The sequence below is a fragment of the Saccopteryx bilineata genome, chromosome 2, assembly GCF_036850765.1.
Source record: "Saccopteryx bilineata isolate mSacBil1 chromosome 2, mSacBil1_pri_phased_curated, whole genome shotgun sequence".
In the NCBI taxonomy this organism is placed as follows: Eukaryota; Metazoa; Chordata; class Mammalia; order Chiroptera; family Emballonuridae; genus Saccopteryx; species Saccopteryx bilineata.
The window spans coordinates 392,885,256-392,901,528 of NC_089491.1; the positions used below are offsets into that span (position 1 = coordinate 392,885,256).

Genomic DNA, 16,273 nt, shown 5'->3' on the forward strand with positions numbered 1-16,273 from the left:
GGGTGCTGGAAGTGCAGGACTGAGACCTGTCTTTGGGCCCTCATGGCCTCGCAGAGGTGGCCAACAGGTGGGCCTCCCTGAGAACCAGCAGAGCAGACAAAGGCGGGGGGGGGGGGTCCACTGGGGCTGGACTGCCCTTTGTGAGTGACAAGCAAGAGGGATAAGGTCCTTGAGGGATGCCGGACTTACCGTCACTCTCAAGTTCAAGGTGAGAAACTCCGCCCCCCCCCCAACCTGGGGCCACAGAGAGCCACGGGAGGCTGTGAGCAGGTGGCGGCAGAGCAGACATTGAGAAAGATGGTCCTGACAGCCTGTGCAGAAGCAGGGAGACCCCCCCCCCACCCAGGAAAAGGCTGGACAAGCACACTGATGAGAGGGCTCCAGGGAGGCCAAGACCAGGGACAGACAGTCCTCAGGGAAGGCTGGGAGGCAGACAGGATGACACCCTGCAAGGCTGGGGAAACAGTACAATGGTTGAGTGTCCCGGGGGTGGTGGGGGGAGGTCTGATGTTGGATGGGGACCAGCGCCAGGGGTTTGACAGAGGAAGGGGGGGGGGGAGGTACACACACACACACACACACACGCACGCCCGCCCGCACGCAGGAGGCCCTATACTCCGGTGTGTGAGCCAGACAGACCCCTGGGGGAGTCTGGGCGGGAAGGAAGGGGCTGGAGAGAGGCCCTGGCTGGAGCTGGAGCTGGAGCAGACAGCAGCTGGACGCCTGCACACTGCGCTCATGGCTCAGAAATGTCCCGGTCCTGCCAGCAGCCCGCCTGGCCCGGCCGGCCGGCCCTCCTCTGAAGCTGCCCCCTCCGGGGCCTCCCCTCCTCAGAACCCAGGCTACGCACGCCCTCCCCACCACCCCTCAGCTTCCCCCTAGCGGCTGCAGACACACGGCCGGCCGGAGGAGACGGGGAAGATGAAGACATCTTCGGGGCTGAGCCGGGAGGGTTAATGTCTGCGGTCCTTTGCCCCCGACAGGCCTAATGAGACACAGGTGGTCCCCTGGCTCCGGCAGATGCTGGGTCAGCGCCGAGAATGGAGAGAGGGGGGCTCAGCAGTTCCAGGGGGTGGGGCTGGGGCCGCTGGCCCGGGGCCCAGCACATAACTCTGGGCGGCTGCAGTCTGGGGCAGCAGACACCGGCTGCTCTGCGCTGAACTGGCAGCATGAAGGTACGGGCCGGGCGGGGTGGGGTGGGGACGCCCAGCGTGGGGGGGGGCTGAGCCCTTTCTGTGGAGAGCACCCCAACCGGCGAAGGGACTCTGAAGGCACAGGGGGTTCGGGTGACCCAGCCAAAACCTGTACTCATCAGTGAGGGGCTGAGCCCTCCCAGAGTGGAGCTTCTTGGGAGGGGTGAGCAGGCCCGAAAGTGCAGAGAAGGCGGGCGGGCGGGCCCTGGGGCCGAGGGGAGGACGGTGCGGTGACCCCGTGTTCCTGCCCCAGGCCCTCCTGGCCCTGCCTCCGCTGCTGCTGCTGCTCTCCACCCCCCACTGCGCCCCGCAGGTCTCCGGGATCCGGGGAGATGGTAAGCAGCCCATTCCCAGAGGCAGCCAGGCCGGCAGGTGGGGCGAGGCGGGCTGCTCTGAGCCAGGTTCCGGGCCCCCTGCTCGGAATACGGGGCAGGGGGGCGAGGCCATCTGCCAGCACCCGCCCCCCCTCGGAGAAACAGTGTGATTTCTTGTGAGGGAGGACCCTGTCCCAGGGACCCCAGGGACCCCAGGGACGGAGGCCAGCTGTGGGGTGCCGAGGTGTGCGCTATACCTCAGCGCCCTCCTCCTCATCCCCTCCCCCCCTTGCTCCCCACCCCACCCCCACCCCGCTCCCCAGCTCTGGAGAAGCCCTGCCTCCAGCAGCCCCTGGACTGTGACGACATCCACGCGCAGGGTTACCAGGCGGACGGTGTGTACCTCATCTACCCCTTGGGCCCCAGTGTGCCCGTGCCCGTCTTCTGTGACATGACCACCGAGGGCGGGAAGTGGACGGTGAGTGGGCGGAGGGGAACAGAAACCTGGTTCTGGTCCCCACGGGTGACCATGCTTCACCTCTGGAAGCCCCGGTTCCTCCGACCCAGAACGGGGATGAGGATGTCCACAGCATAGTTTGTGCACTGCTGCCCACACTGAATTCTGGGTGCACACAATCCTCACAGTAACCCTGGGAGGGAGGTTTTAGACAAAAGGAACTGAAGCCCAGAGAGGTGAAGTGACTCACCCAGCATCACACAGCCCGCGTGGGACTCCTACCCTGGCCCGCGAACAGCCCCCGAAACTCTTTCCAGCGCTCAGCGGCTGCTCCCTGAGGGGTGTCAGTGTGTGCCTTGTTTTATGCCCCCAGCAGCCCCTTAACAAATCACCTCAGCACCACAGGGTCCATAACCAGGTGAGGCCCCAGCCCACTGGACCCTTGACAACCCCAGCCTGTCCTCTCTGCTCCAGATTTTCCAGAAGAGGTTCAATGGCTCAGTGAGTTTCTTCCGGGGCTGGAGTGACTACAAGCTAGGCTTCGGCCGCGCGGACGGGGAGTACTGGCTGGGTAAGGCGGGGCCCCGGGAGGCTGGGGGCTGCCCCAGGGCCAGGTGCTGGCTGACCGGTGGCCCCTGCTCCCTGCCCCCTGCCCCCAGGGCTGCAGAACCTCCACCTCCTGACCCTGAAGCAGAAGTACGAGCTGCGGGTGGACCTGGAAGACTTTGAGAACAACACGGCCTACGCCAAGTACGTGGACTTCTCCATCTCGCCCAACGCCATCAGCGCTGAGGAGGACGGCTACACCCTCTACGTGGCCGGGTTCGAGGACGGCGGGGCAGGTACGCCCTCCCGACGGACCGGGGCGGGGCTGTCGGGGAGAAGGCAGGGCTGGCCCTGACCAGTGGGCCCCTGACCCTGTCCAGGGTCCTCCTTTCCCCTCCTGGCCTGGAAGGGTCACCGCTGGCTGTTGGGCCCTGACCACCTGGGGCCTCAGCCTGCCGGGGAGAAGCCGTGCCCACTCGGCCCCAGGCAGCTCCGGGGCTGCTGTTCCTCCTCACGGTCACTGCAGAAGCACAGCTGCCCGGTGCCCGGCTCAGGAAGGGTGCCCAGCTGCCCGGTGCCCGGCTCAGGAAGGTGCCCCGTCCCGCCAGGCGGACCCGAGATGTCAAATCACCAGTCGGTACTGCCGTCACCCCCGCTCTGCAAGTCGGGCTCAGGGCCCGCCTCAGAAGCCCCACCCCTCTCTCCGCCAGGCGACTCCCTGTCCTACCACAGCGGCCAGAAGTTCTCCACCTTCGACCGGGACCAGGACCTCTTTGTGCAGAACTGTGCTGCCCTCTCTTCGGGAGCCTTCTGGTTCCGGAGCTGCCACTTCGCCAACCTCAACGGCTTCTACCTGGGCGGCTCCCACCTGTCCTACGCCAACGGCATTAACTGGGCCCAGTGGAAGGGCTTCTACTACTCCCTCAAGCGCACGGAGATGAAAATACGCCGGGCCTGAGGGCCAGCCCCGCCCTGCCCCGGCACCCCGGCTGTTCCCGGCTCTGCGAGACCCTCTCTGCCATGCCCGCGCTCACTGCAGTCCTGCTCTTAGCACCTGCTTCTCACAGGGGGCCCATGGCTCCAGCCCCAGCCGGTCCTGTCAGTCACACCAGGCGTCCACCCTAAGCCAGGCCTCTGCTGCCCTCCACCTGTACCAATTTCTGCCCACCAGCTTCCCAGGCCCCTGGAGGGCCCTGCCGGCCCAGACCTGGCTGGGCTCCACAAAACCCAGGTGCCTCTGCCCTACCCCACAGGGTGGGAGCCCAGAGCTGCTCTCGCAGACCGCAGGCTTGTGTGTTCCATCCGCATCAGCCAGCTCCCTCACTGGGGGCGCATCTGTCTGGGGCCACCCAAGCATGCCAGTCTGGGCTGGTGCAGCCTGGTCAACACCCGCCGAGTGTGCTAGACCACCTGCATGTGGAGCCGTCTTCACGCCCCAGCGACCAGCCTGGCTGTTCCCAGAGTGTCACCCATCCTTCACCTCCCACCACCTTATCCTCTAGTGGTGGGGGCCATGGGTGCGCCCCCCAGCCCCCTCTCATTCATACTCAGCTCCCCCCGCCCCGCCTCGTCCCAGGCCCCCGAAGCTCAGTGCCAACACTGTATCTCACCGTAGCTACGGCACGCCACCGAAAACATCCACAACCAAGGTAGGCATAGCCACGAGGTCCCCCCCCCTGCCCCAGGGTTGGGGCTCAACCATGTGAGGGGCAGAGGAGAACTTCTAGGAGGCTGGAAGCAGATGGGCACGTGGAGGTCTCAATAAACCTCAGGATCTGAATGAACTGGCTTTGGCTGTTGAGCATGCAAAGGCGTTTGGCCCCCAAAGTGGGGAGGACCTGGCTCCCCGTTTCCCTACCGACAACACACTGCCTGCCGCTGCAGAGACACCTGTAGTCAGAGCTTCAGGGAACCTTACATTTCACAGGACTGATTCTGATGGCAAAAAGAATGACTAATAATAAAGTTATATAATAAAAATATAATACTGAAAAGGATCACCCGGGGAGTAGGGGTTTCCTGATCCCGTCACGGCTCGGGGGTGGCTCAGGTGGCTACTTAAGGCTGCAGGGTGGGTCTGAGATGAACCTGCAGAATGACCCTCAAGCCAAGCATCCCCTGCTGGGCCCCAGGCTGCAGCCTGGGAGAGTGCTCCTGCAGGCCTCGGAGCTGGGTCTTCTGCAGGCAGCAAGGCACAGGCTACGGGCTGTGGGCATCAGGGCTCCTGGAGGTCAGGCAGGTCAGCCAGCAGCATCGGGGAGTCCATCTGGATCTCACGCTGCAGGGACTCAATGTCGGAGGGGTTCATGCCGTGGCCCTCGAGCCAGTCAGCAAGCAGGGAGGCTGAGAGGGAGGCCGAGTCTGTCTGGCTGCAGGGGGTGGGGGTGGGGAGAGCTGTTAGCTTAGGTGGGCTCCTCGCCCCTCCCACAGACAAGCTCCTCCTGCACCAGGAACCTAGAGTCCCATTCCAGAAGTGTGGTCCCGCCAACTTACCCATCCTGCGGCCCATCAGCTACGCCCATGTCGAAAGACTGGTTTAGGAACTCCTCCAGGTCAAAGCCAACACCGTAGCCAGCCCCACTGCCCTTCGGAGTGCCTGAGAACACGGGGGGCAAGGGGTCCTCCACCTGCAGGGCAGACGTCGGGTTACAACGCAGTCACCACCAAGAGCGGCCTGCGGCCTGCAAGTAACCCCGTCCTGATCAGCTAATCACTCCCCTGGCCTCCCCTGGGGACAGTGCCGGCCTCGACCACCACTGAGAGCCGGCCGGAGCCCATCGCGGGGTCAGGCATCTCCCAGGAAGCCTCACATCGACCTCCCACAACCAGCTGACCAGCATCACGCTCCTTCTCCGAGCAAGGGGACAGATACATCCAGAGATAAAGCCCAGCCTGCTTGAACGAGACAACGCCTCTCTCACCCCGGCTCCCACCAAACTGCAAGCACTTCCCAAACCCATTCTCCCCGGGCCCAGATCCAGGTGTCCTCAGGGCCTGGGCTCCTCCTCTCACCTGAGACTTGGACAGCTGCTGGGTCACCAGGTTGACATCAGGTGACTCTGAGGTGGAGGCTTGAGGGGTCCCCCTGGGATCTGGAGGGGGTGGGCCGGATGGGAAGTAAGGCAGAACACCGAGGGAGCTGGACCCAGGCATCCCAGGCGGCGGCACGAGTGACTGGTGGGCCAGGAGGCTGGAGGAGGCGGTGGTGGTCTGAAGTGGAGGGGGGCCGGCCGGGTGGGGAGCAGGACCAGCACCCGGGGCGGGGCCTGCAGGCTGCGGAGGGGGTCCCCCGGGCTGCGCTCCAGGGCCGGCGGGAGGGCTGGTAGGCGGGGCCGGAGGGGGAGGGGGCGTGGCTCCTGGGCCAGGGGCTGGGGCTGGGGCAAGCGTGTGGGCCAGGGGCTGGGCCATGCGAGTCCAGCGCTCCAGCAGGCTGCGGTCATTGTCACTGAGCACCAGCCCGGCCAGGGGGTCGGTAGAGGGGCCCCCAGAGGCCCCGGCCCCCCGCTCCTTGCGTTCCCGTTCCTGCCGCCGCTTCTCCCGCTCCTTGGCGCGCTCCTGCCGCCGCCGCCGCTTCTCTTCCCTCTCGCGCTGGCGCTCCTGGGCCGTCACGGGCTTCCGAGGCTCAGGTGCTTCTAGGGGGGCGCTGGGGCCATCTGCAGGGAAGGGGACAGCGGGAGGGTAAGAGCCTGGGCCCTGTCGAAACCCAGCGTCCCTCTTCTGCCGCCCCCGCTCCCCAGCGCGCAGCTGCTTCCGCAAAGCACCTCTGAGCCGGCTCCTCAAGGACTTGAGCAGGGCTGCTTTGAGGGCCGCCTTGGTGTTGTCTGAGATGGCCCCCTCTCTCTTTGGAGGGGCCGGGTCACTGGCCAGCGGGAGGGGTGGCCGCAGGGTCATATCAATGGCGTCAGGTGCAGGGCCAGGGCACGGCAGTGGGGCTGGCGGAGGTGACTCCATGGCACAGTCCCCACTGGGAGCCCAGGAACTGGGCATCTCAATGTCAGGGCAGCTAGGCTTGCTGGCCACGGGCTGCAGAGAAGGCTGGAAGCGTATCTGCTGGCGGATGCCCTCACGCCGGGCATGGAAGTCCTCGATCTCAGCCACGATGGCCTCCTTAATCCGCTCCCGGGTGAGGGCCTCTCGGTCAAACGCAAAGTCAAAGGGCGGGGCACAGTCGGGCTCATCATCGGGGTCGTGGTACTTGGCCAGGAACGGGTGGCGAAGGGCGGCGGCCGCCGAGATGCGGGCGCTGGGCTCAAACCGCAGCATCCGACCCAGCAGTGAGAGGGCCTGGCGGTCGGCGCCGGGGTACACCGTCTCCCAGGGCACAGGCTGGCGCGGCGGCAGGCTCTGGATGTACGCCCGCACCCTTTCGGCGCCGACCGCCTGGATCACGGAAGGGGACGGGGTGCCCAGCACCATCATGATCAGCTGCAGCTGGTGCACGTAGTTTTTGCCTGGGAAGAGCTGGCGCCGGGCCAGCATCTCACCAAAGATGCAGCCCACGGACCACAGGTCGATAGCCTGCGTGTACTCGTGCAGGGAGAGCATCAGCTCGGGCGCCCGGTACCAGCGCGTGGCCACGTACTCCGTCATGAAATACTGGTGCTCCGCTGGTGAGGTGCACAGGCCCCGCGCCATGCCGAAGTCCCCAATCTTGAGCTCGCAGTTCTCGTTCACCAGCAGGTTCGAGGGCTTGAGGTCGCGGTGGATGACCTGCGCCGAGTGCATGTACTTGAGGCCGCGCAGCAGCTGGTACAGGAAGTAGCGCACGTGCTCCAGGGTGAGCGGCTGCGAGGAGTGGATGATCTGGTGCAGGTCGCTCTCCATCAGGTCCAGGACCACGTAGCTAGAAGGGAGAGGGGAGGAGAGAAGACCTGCCTGGCTTGCCGATGCTCCAGCCCCAACCTCACCATGCCCTCACCGTGCCCTCCCGACAGGTAAATGGCCTCACCATCAGGCTCCGTAAGGAACAAGGGTTCCAGAGACTCTACAACTTTTCCATAAACTTAAGTAGTGAAGCTGAATCCCTTTCTTCTCCTCCTATTTCCCCATCAGAGAAAAGATGAGGTCTGACTAAAGCAGGGCTGGCCCATAGGTTTAGTTTGGGAGCTATCTCCATCGTTTGATAGTGGCTGTTTGAAGACTATGAGCGAGGAGCCTGACCAGGCGGTGGCGCAGTGGATAGAGTGTCAGACTGGGACGGGGAGGACCCAGGTTCAAAACCCTGAGGTTGCCAGCTTGAGTGCGGGCTCACCGGCTTAAACATGGAATCATAGACAGGATCCCATGGTTGCTGGCTTGAGCCCAAAGGTCGCTGGCTTGAAGCCCAAGGTCGCTGGCTTGAGCCCATTGTTGCTGGCTCGAGCAAAGGGTCACTGGCTCTGCTGTAGCTCCCCCTCCCCCTGGTCAAGGCACATATAGGAAATCACTAAACAACTAATACAAGAAATCACTAAACAACTAAGGAGCTGCAATGAGGAACTGATGCTTCTCATCTCTCTCCCTTCCTGTCTATCTGTCCCTATCTGTCCCTCTCTCTGTCAAAAAAAAAAAAAAAAAAGACTGAGGAAAACTGTTAGCTTCTTTGGCTTCTTGTCCATTTTCTGTAGAAAAGTGTTCTGTGATTGATTAGTGACATCTGCTACGGGGAAAGGAGAGTGTAGTTATAGTGCGAGTGTCTTACGTTTACTCTCTTACATACTGAGATTCTATAGAGTTGTTAACACCTGGACCCCTCTTGAAGCATCACAGTTGTCGCTGGCAGTGTCCTGAGGGAGCACGGGTCCTGGAAATGGGGGAATTTTCCCAGTCTGCCTTACACTAGGTTCAGCTGTCCTTCCAGAACTTCAGAAATATGGTTCCAGCCTTCAAAAAAGGATCTTAATTCTGCCTCCCTCTCCCGACCCCGGTCCTTACACAGACTTGAACTCGCCATAGGGGACAGTGGGCCGTAGGATGTCCTTGATGGCGATGATATTGTCGTGCTTGAAGTGTTTGAGGATCTTCAGCTCTCGGAGGGTCCGTTTGGCATTGGTCACCACGTCAAAAGCGTTAGGGATCTTCTTAATGGCCACCTGCTGGCCTGAAGGACAGGGGAAACCGGATATGATAAGGTACCTTGGGGTAACCGCAGAGCGGCCCAAGGCCCCTTTCGACACCTCCCATCTAGGATGCGAATCACAGCCCCCATGTACTGAGCAACAGTAGCTACTATGTACTGAGTCCCTACCAGTGCCCAGCCCCACGTTAAGCACTGTACATACATCGTCAGGTCTTCCCCTTCCCATCTATCTTCTGAGACAGGTACTAACAGCACAAAGCTAGAGATGAAGAAATCTTGTCTCAGTAACACAGTGCGGGTGGCGCAGTCCAGACTCTGTCAATGCCTGCGTTCCTTCTACCTCCCCCACTTCTCTCTCTCCGGCTCAGGCCTCATCCATCCCACCACCAATCCCCCGTGCCTGTCTCCGGCTCCAGAACACATTTCTCTTTTAGAAACCAAGGGCAGGACTCTAATCTGGCCTAATGAGGGCTGTCATTTTCCTAAGGGGGGAGGGGAAGGAGGGCTGATGTTCCGGCAAAACCACCATGCCAGAGAGCGTTCCTTCTGAGAACTGGGCCTAACACAGAGCCTGACACCCAGGTGGCAGGTAACCAGATGTGTTGACTTCCCCCCAGACAGAGTGTGCCTCCCAGCTTTCCATCCTGGCCGTTTGAGATGGAGCATCCTTCTCACCCCTCGGGGAACCGGTTTCCACTTCCGTGAACGGTACATCCTTGGGAAGGAAGCTCACCGGTGAGCCGTCGGCGTGCGGAGGACACCACCCCGTAGGCCCCATTGCCAATGGTCTCGATGATCTCGTACTCGTCCCCCACGTCGAAGGTCACATCGAAGGAGCGGGCTTTCAGCAGGGCCAGGTTCTTGGCCGCTACAGAGGCAGCGGTGTGGGCGGGTTCTACCTTCGCCGGCCCGGGGGGCTCCCCAGAGCCATCCTCACCATCTTCCTCCTTCAAGGGCTCGGCCATGGCATCTACATGGAACCGTTGATGAGGGGCCCGCTCCCTCCCCGGGCCTCAGTTTCCCTACTGTGAAGCTGGGGCGGGGGCAGGACCAGGAATTTCCCAAGTTCCCCTAAGCCCATGAGGGCTGGGGAGGAGGCAAGAGAGTGGCTGGTGCGCAGCAGACGCCCCCCCACCCAGGACTGGGACCCCGGAGCCCAGGTCCGCGTGCAACGCGGGGTCGGCGGTGGGGGAGGTGCCACAAGGCGCGGTCCAGGAAGAAAGGGAGGGGCGGGGCACTTGGCTTTCCTCGGTCTACACTCACCGGATCGCGCCTGGCCCGACGCTTCTTCGTGGCTTTCGGGGATCCCCGGGGCTCCCCGGCTTCCGGTCCCAATAGAGGGGGTCCCCGAGAGCCACTGGCTCACTTCTGCAAGGCCGCCTCCACCACCTCAACGTCGCGCTGTGCCCCGCGGGTCCCTCCGCCCCGCCCCCAAGACCACGCTCCCCTCCAGCCTCTGGCCAATCGCTGGATAGCTTATGCGGAGGGTCCCGCCCCTTCTGTTGGCTTCGACCAATCCAAGCCCAGATACCGAGGAAACCACGCCTCCGCCGCCCCACCCCTCCCGCGCGAGGTCCGCTGTCCAGCTCGCGGGCGGGCGGGCGGGAGCCGCCCAAAGTGCGCTCGGCGCTCGGTAGGGGTGCGCTCGGCGCCCGGCTCCGGCGCCCGACGCATGCGCGCCGGCAGCCCCGGGCGGGCCCGAGCGTGAATGGGAGGCGGTGTCCCCGCGCGCGCCTGCGCGCTGCAGTCCACTGGATCTCCCGCCCTCCGCCGCTGGTCTTGGGAACCCCGGGGGGGTGCCGAGCATCCCGGGACTGTCCTTGGCGGCCGGCTGGGACCAGAAGCCCCTCTGCTTGAGGCCCCTCTGCCTCTGTCGGCCCTCGCTGCCGACCAGGGGGGGATAGCGCCCCGCTATTTTCCCGATCGTCCCCGGGGATGCGTCATCCCCGATAGAGGGTGCCTCGTCACGTCCAGACGCCGAGATCCGGGCCCTCCGACGTGCCCTCGTCTCACCCGAGAAGGCAGAGCCAGCAGGGGACCCCGGCCCATCGCACAGCCCGCTAGTTCATGTAGCAAATGGGTCTCAAGCGCCAGCGCCGTCGGGCTGGGTGCTGGGGAGGCACGGGCGCACGTGGTGGGCAGCGGGGGCTCCGAGACCAGGTTTTCAGCGGGGAGCGCGGGGTAGGGCGGTAAGGAGGGTGGTTGTGGAGTCGGGTCTCCGAAGGCTGTGTGCTCCTGGAGTGACAGCAGAGGAGGAGGGAGGGGCAGACAGGTAGACAGGTAGAAGGTCTGGAGGTCAAGAACGCAGGCCCGGGGTGCTGCCTTTTTTTTTTTTTTTTTTTTTTCATTTTTCTGAAGCTGGAAACAGGGAGAGACAGTCAGACAGACTCCCACATGCGCCCGACCGGGATCCACCCGGCACGCCCACCAGGGGCGACGCTCTGCCCACCAGGGGGCGATGCTCTGCCCATCCTGGGCGTCGCCTAGTTGCGACCAGAGCCACTCTAGCGCCTGAGGCAGAGGCCACAGAGCCATCCCCAGCGCCCGGGCCATCTTTGCTCCAATGGAGCCTTGGCTGCGAGGGGAGAGAGAGAGACAGAGAGGAAGCGCGGCGGAGGGGTGGAGAAGCAAATGGGCGCTTCTCCTGTGTGCCCTGGCCGGGAATCGAACCCGGGTGCTCCGCACGCTAGGCCGACGCTCTACCACTGAGCCAACCGGCCAGGGCCGGGGTGCTGCCTTTGCCTTGGATAATGAATGACTGGTGGATGGAAACCCAGTAGAGGAGTCTGAGTGCCAGATTGAGGGTTTATTCCGCACGGCGCAAACTAGTGGCCGAAGAGTGGATCCAGGTCGGAGAAGTTAATGTTGGCAAGCCTATACGATTTATACTTTGTTTTGTTTATATTCCCCACTGTTGTGTTTTAGTTTTGTTTGTTTTTTTTAATGTTTATTTTATTGATTTTAGGGGGAGAAAAAAGAGACAGAGACAGGAACATCGATCTGTTCCCATATGTGCCCTGACCAGGTATTGAACCAGCAACATGTCTCGGTTGGGTGCTCTTAACCAACAGAGCCATCCAGCCAGAGCGTGTTTTTTAGGTTTGTTTTTTTTAAACTAAAACACATACGGAAGATTCCACTAATCAAGGCACATATGAGAAAGCAATCAATGAACAACTAAGGTGCCACAATGAAGAATTGATGTTTCTCATCTCTCCTTTCCTGTCAGTCTGTCCCTATTTGTACCTCTCTCTGACTCTCTTTCTCTGTCAAAAAAAAAAAAAAAAAAGGAAAAAAAGAAAAAGAAAGAAAAGAAAACATACTCATGGGAAATGAACATTTTCTGTCACTGAGGTCTGAAAATATTTCTTTGATGGCCTTTTTTTTGGGGGTGACACAGCAGACCTATCTTCCCTTCCTGAGAAATACGTTCCACAAAAGGCCTGTGGTATCCCCCGTATAAGTGGAGGGCATACAAAAGAAGGACACGTAAGCATATCTTTTCAGGGAACAGGTTGGACAGCTGTGTGATGGTTCTCTCTGATCCAGGAATAAAACATAAAATATCAGAAGAGACTCAAAAACTGTATTCTTTAAATTCTTCTCTATAAATATTTCAGCCAGGCTGTGTAAACAAGTTATGGATGTCCACATTCTATGGCGAAAACTTGCTGATTCTCATTTACTTTTCAATTCACCATGAGATGCTTTGCTTTACACCCACTAGGCTCTGGCTCTGTCCTGAAAAATTCATCAACTGCTTCGTGATAGTCAAACCCAGTGGATCTTCCTTAGTCGTTGACTTACTGAGCTCTGCTGCATATGACAGAATGGACCATTTCTTTAAGAGAAAAATGTTCCACATGGCTCAAAAAGCTAAGTAAAAAAAATCTCAACCCATCCCTGACTGGTTGGCTCAGTGGTAGAGCAAAGGCCTTGCGTGTAGATGTCCTGGGTTCAATTCCCAGTCAGAGCACACAGAAGCACCCATCTGCTTCTGCACTCCTCCCCCTCTTGCTTCTTTCTCTCTCTCTCTCTCTCCCCCCCACTCCCACAGCCATGGCTGGACTGGAGCAAATTGGCCCTGGGTGCTGAGGATGGCTCTGTGGCCTCCACCTCAGGTACTAAAAATAGCTCAGTTGCTGAGCAATGGATCAATATCTCAGATGGGCAGAGCATCGCCCCCTAGTGGGCTTGCTGGTGGATCCCAGTGGGGGCACATGTGGGAGTCTATCTCTGCCTCCCCTCTTCTCACTGAAAAAAGGAAAACAAAACAAAAAAACCTTGGTCCCTCCCTAGGTGGCCATTTTTATAATTTATTACTGGAAGTAAGAAACAAGCAATACAAATTCAACACAAGCAAATACAAATACACATTCTTATTCACCTCCCCCTTAATATACCAGGCTGTCAGGCAAGTAATGGATGGCAGCTTCAGCCTGCCCCTCCATTCTCCACCAGCACTGCCAAGCCCAGGAGGCCACACACCGTCACACCATGACACACCTGCATACTGGCACAGTCACACCACAGTGCTCACAGGCACGCAGTCCACTCAGAGTCATAGAAATGAGGACCTGCTTGTACCCACCCAGGGCATCACGGTGCGCACACATTCACACGCACAGGGATTTGGGGATGCACAGACAACACTCTTTCACACTCAGAGATCACAGACATGCACAGGTTTCCATAGGTGTGTACATGGCCATGAGCAGGCACACGGGAACAACACGCACACAAGGACACATGCAGATATACAGATTGTTGGGACATACACTCTGGAATGCACACGCCCTTCCCTCTCCTCCACGGCTCCTTGGTCTGTTTTTGCCTCAGCCCACGGAGCGAGCAGAAAACCTGTACCCCACAGTCCCGAGGCTCAGAGGAAGGGCCAGGAAAGTGCCTGCACGCAGGGGAGCGTGGTGAGCCCGGCTCAACCTACAGAGACCAGGCCTGCTGAGCGAGGCGGAGCCTGAAGCTCTCAGACTTGGGGAGCCAGGAGGGGTCTCAGGGACGGCTGCCGGGACCCAGCAAACGGGTCGTGTGGCTTGCTGGCCGGGCAGACTGTCCGGAGGACACAGGATGCAGCAGGGACAGGCACGCCTCCCAGCACTCACCCACACCGTGGCTCAGCCCACCCAACAGTGCCCGCATGTCGGTGTCCCCGCAGGGAAGGGACGACCCCAAGGCCAGCTTCAGAGCTGAGCATGGTTTTGGTTGATGGGACAACAGGAAAGCTGCTGGAAAGTGGCTCCAGGCCACCTGTGGTTTTTCAGCAAGCCTCTCCTCACCACAGCTTCCACCACCCAGCACGCCCAGGCCTGCCGCAGACCCGGGTGGGGAGGCCGGGGCTTCCCGTCCGAGGCCTGGACTTCCACCATGGACACCGCAGTCCTTTGTAGTCCCAGGCACTGAGCAGACACACTGATCAGACACTGCCCTTCCCAGAACATTCCCGAAGCCAGTGTGTGCTTACCTGGGGTGTGAGGACAGAGGCTTGTATCTGCTCTCTGTCCTCAGAAAGACCCCAAGTCTACAAGAGAGAGTAACACATCAATGTCATCATGGATGTGAGCCACATGGCCGGATGCCTTTCGTGAATTCCCCCTTCTCCTGGTCTTTTGCCGTTCTCTGGAATGTTGGTAACTTGAAGGATGACCAGGGGCCCTTTTCTCACTCTCCAAGTTTGCTCCTTCTCCCCAAGTTTGCACTGACCCCTGTCAACCCTGCTCCAGCCCAGCCTCTCCCCTGAAATTGAGACCCAACACCAAGGGTTCCACAGACATCTGCTGGTGGAGGGAATGGAAGTTGGAAGTGCTGATGGAGTGGAGGGATGGTTATCATTTTAAATAGAGTGGTGAGGGAAGGACGACAGAGATGGTGTCATCAGAGCAAGAACTCAACGGAAGAGAGGAAATGAGCCCTGTGGAGAAAATGGAGGGAACAGCATTCTGGGCAGAAGGAAGAGCAAGTGCAAAGGCCCTGAGGCAGGCAGTGTGTCTGAGAAACAGTAAGGAAGCTGTGGCTGGAGAAGAGTGAGGAGGAAAGACTGGGTAGGAGAAAGCACCATTCTTGACTGCTAACTGCCTAGCCCCAGCCACAATTCCCCACAAGGACCCCTGCAGCCACCTCCTACCATTCTTTCGACTTATTCTCTTGCTCTTACCACCTATCCTCTGCTCAGAGTGATCTTTCAAAAAAAACCCCACAAATCACTCATATCCCCCCCCCCCAGCATCCCTGCCTCATGCAATCAAGTCCATCCTCCAGGCCCGCATGGCCCCGCCCACTAAGAATGGAAGAGAGATGGATGGAGGAGGGGGCAGTCAGCTTCTCAGAGGCTGAGACCAGGGTGTGGCAGCAACTCCAGCTTATTTGGTTTCCTGTGAGATCAGCCCTATCCCCCACCCATGATCTGTCCCCTGCCTGGCTTCCTCTCTCAGATCTGCTGGGAAAGCCCAGAGGAAACGGCTGAGGGGTGTGTGCAGATCCAGGGACAGCTGGGGTGTGGCGTGTGGGATGGGGGTGGTATGGATCCTGCTCTGAGCATCGCAGGTGGAGGGAATGGCCACGAGGGAGCCTAGTGAAGCAACAAGCGGCCAGAAGCAGCGTGGACCTCACCCTCTCTCACCTGGCTCCCACAGGTAGGGTTGCCAGATAAAATACAGGCTGCCCGTTTCAATGTGAATTTTAGATAAACAAGACTTCTGTAGTTGCGTGTGTCCCACATATCAATACTTCATGCGTCCGTATTTCTGTTCGCTGTGTCTGGCTCCCTCACCTGGATGACCACATCTGCCCCCTCACTGGTTCCCCAGCTATCCCCCGGCCCTACATGTAGCCAAAGAGACACTGTTAAAACCTAACTGCTTCCCATCCCTCCTCAGGGTTTTGTTATCAAACCTCTTGGCACTCTGAGGCCCGGGGACATCTGGGCAGCTGAGCTCTCCAAATCCATCTCCTGCCCACAAGGGGTCTGCTGGGAACGTGGCTATCTGAAAAAATAAAATTCAAAAAAATCAAAAGCCCTGATTTTGGCATTTGCTGATTTCCGTGGTGTGAACAGTCCCTCCGTGGCTGATTTCAAGCCACCAACCTGACATCACTGAAGACAGAGTTACACACAGCTGTCTCCTGTGAGTCAGTTGCGAGCTGGCTCCAGTCTGCCTCTCTGTTCCTCAAGTATATTCCACCTCAGGGCCTTTGCACTTACTGTGCTCTTTGTCTGGAGGTGCTCATCCCAGATCTCTGCATGACTCATTTTGATAGATAGGACAAGGGTCTCAAGCTCTGGGCCATTCTTGCATAAAGGAATACCATTCATTTACGCTATTCTTGCTAACTGTTAAAATGTAGCACAGCATTTTGCAGATGCAGCTGTAAACAGGGGTTAAACATTATAATAGCCAACTGCAAAGACAAAATAAAAATGTAATTAACCAAACTGTATATAAACAATGGCCAAGCCTCCCTTGTCCTGGGTAGAGCTTTGGATGCGAATCCTCTGTCTCCTTGACTTGCTGCAAGCAAATAAAACTACCTTGTGACAGCCAGGTCTCCTTCTCAAACGGAGCACTCCAAATGACAAAACCCCTTGAGTTGGGCAACATCAGCATCGCTTAACTGGGGAGAGGGGGGCACTGGGCGGGGCACAAGATCTGGGTGGCCCTGAGGGGGCGGAGGGGAGCGGCTGCGAAGTTAT

At 59.6% G+C, this 16,273-nt stretch overlaps 2 protein-coding genes across 4 annotated transcripts; one reads left to right on the top strand and one right to left on the bottom strand.

The window, feature by feature from the left end:
• The first annotated feature begins 899 nt into the window (after positions 1 to 899).
• On the top strand, positions 900 to 3,675 carry MFAP4 (microfibril associated protein 4). The gene is made up of 6 exons (XM_066264389.1): positions 900 to 1,175; positions 1,447 to 1,528; positions 1,831 to 1,985; positions 2,439 to 2,535; positions 2,624 to 2,806; positions 3,221 to 3,675. The coding sequence occupies exons 1-6, from the start codon at positions 1,170 to 1,172 to the stop codon at positions 3,466 to 3,468; spliced, it is 771 nt and encodes a 256-aa protein (XP_066120486.1). The 5' UTR covers positions 900 to 1,169; the 3' UTR covers positions 3,469 to 3,675.
• Positions 3,676 to 4,419: 744 nt separating this feature from the next.
• On the bottom strand, positions 4,420 to 10,031 carry MAPK7 (mitogen-activated protein kinase 7). 3 transcript variants are annotated; one of them, XM_066264386.1, is made up of 7 exons: positions 9,832 to 10,031; positions 9,302 to 9,538; positions 8,424 to 8,589; positions 6,272 to 7,353; positions 5,523 to 6,163; positions 5,004 to 5,137; positions 4,420 to 4,879 (listed from the first exon to the last, which is right to left on the bottom strand). In XM_066264386.1, exons 2-7 carry the CDS (start codon positions 9,531 to 9,533, stop codon positions 4,726 to 4,728), a joined length of 2,409 nt encoding a protein of 802 aa, XP_066120483.1. In that variant the 5' UTR covers positions 9,534 to 9,538; positions 9,832 to 10,031; the 3' UTR covers positions 4,420 to 4,725. The 3 variants fall into 3 exon arrangements, with proteins under 3 accessions (XP_066120483.1, XP_066120484.1, XP_066120485.1); XM_066264387.1 differs by lacking the exon at positions 9,832 to 10,031 and having other exon boundaries at positions 9,244 to 9,483; XM_066264388.1 differs by lacking the exons at positions 9,302 to 9,538; positions 9,832 to 10,031 and adding an exon at positions 8,771 to 8,813.
• Between the last annotated feature and the right edge of the window lie 6,242 nt (positions 10,032 to 16,273).

Bases quoted from the DNA above. Each gene is read 5' to 3' on its own strand.
- MFAP4 (XM_066264389.1), top strand. The intron at 2,536-2,623 runs GTAAGGCGGGGC...CCCTGCCCCCAG, and splicing joins GGACGGGGAGTACTGGCTGG to GGCTGCAGAACCTCCACCTC. The intron at 2,807-3,220 runs GTACGCCCTCCC...TCTCTCCGCCAG, and splicing joins GTTCGAGGACGGCGGGGCAG to GCGACTCCCTGTCCTACCAC.
- MAPK7 (XM_066264386.1), bottom strand. From the start codon at position 9,533: ATGGCCGAGCCCTTGAAGGAGGAAGATGGTGAGGATGGCTCTGGGGAG. The intron at 7,354-8,423 runs GTAAGGACCGGG...TCTCCCTTCTAG, and splicing joins TATGGCGAGTTCAAGTCTGT to CTACGTGGTCCTGGACCTGA. The intron at 4,880-5,003 runs GTAAGTTGGCGG...CACCCCCTGCAG, and splicing joins GCTGATGGGCCGCAGGATGG to CCAGACAGACTCGGCCTCCC.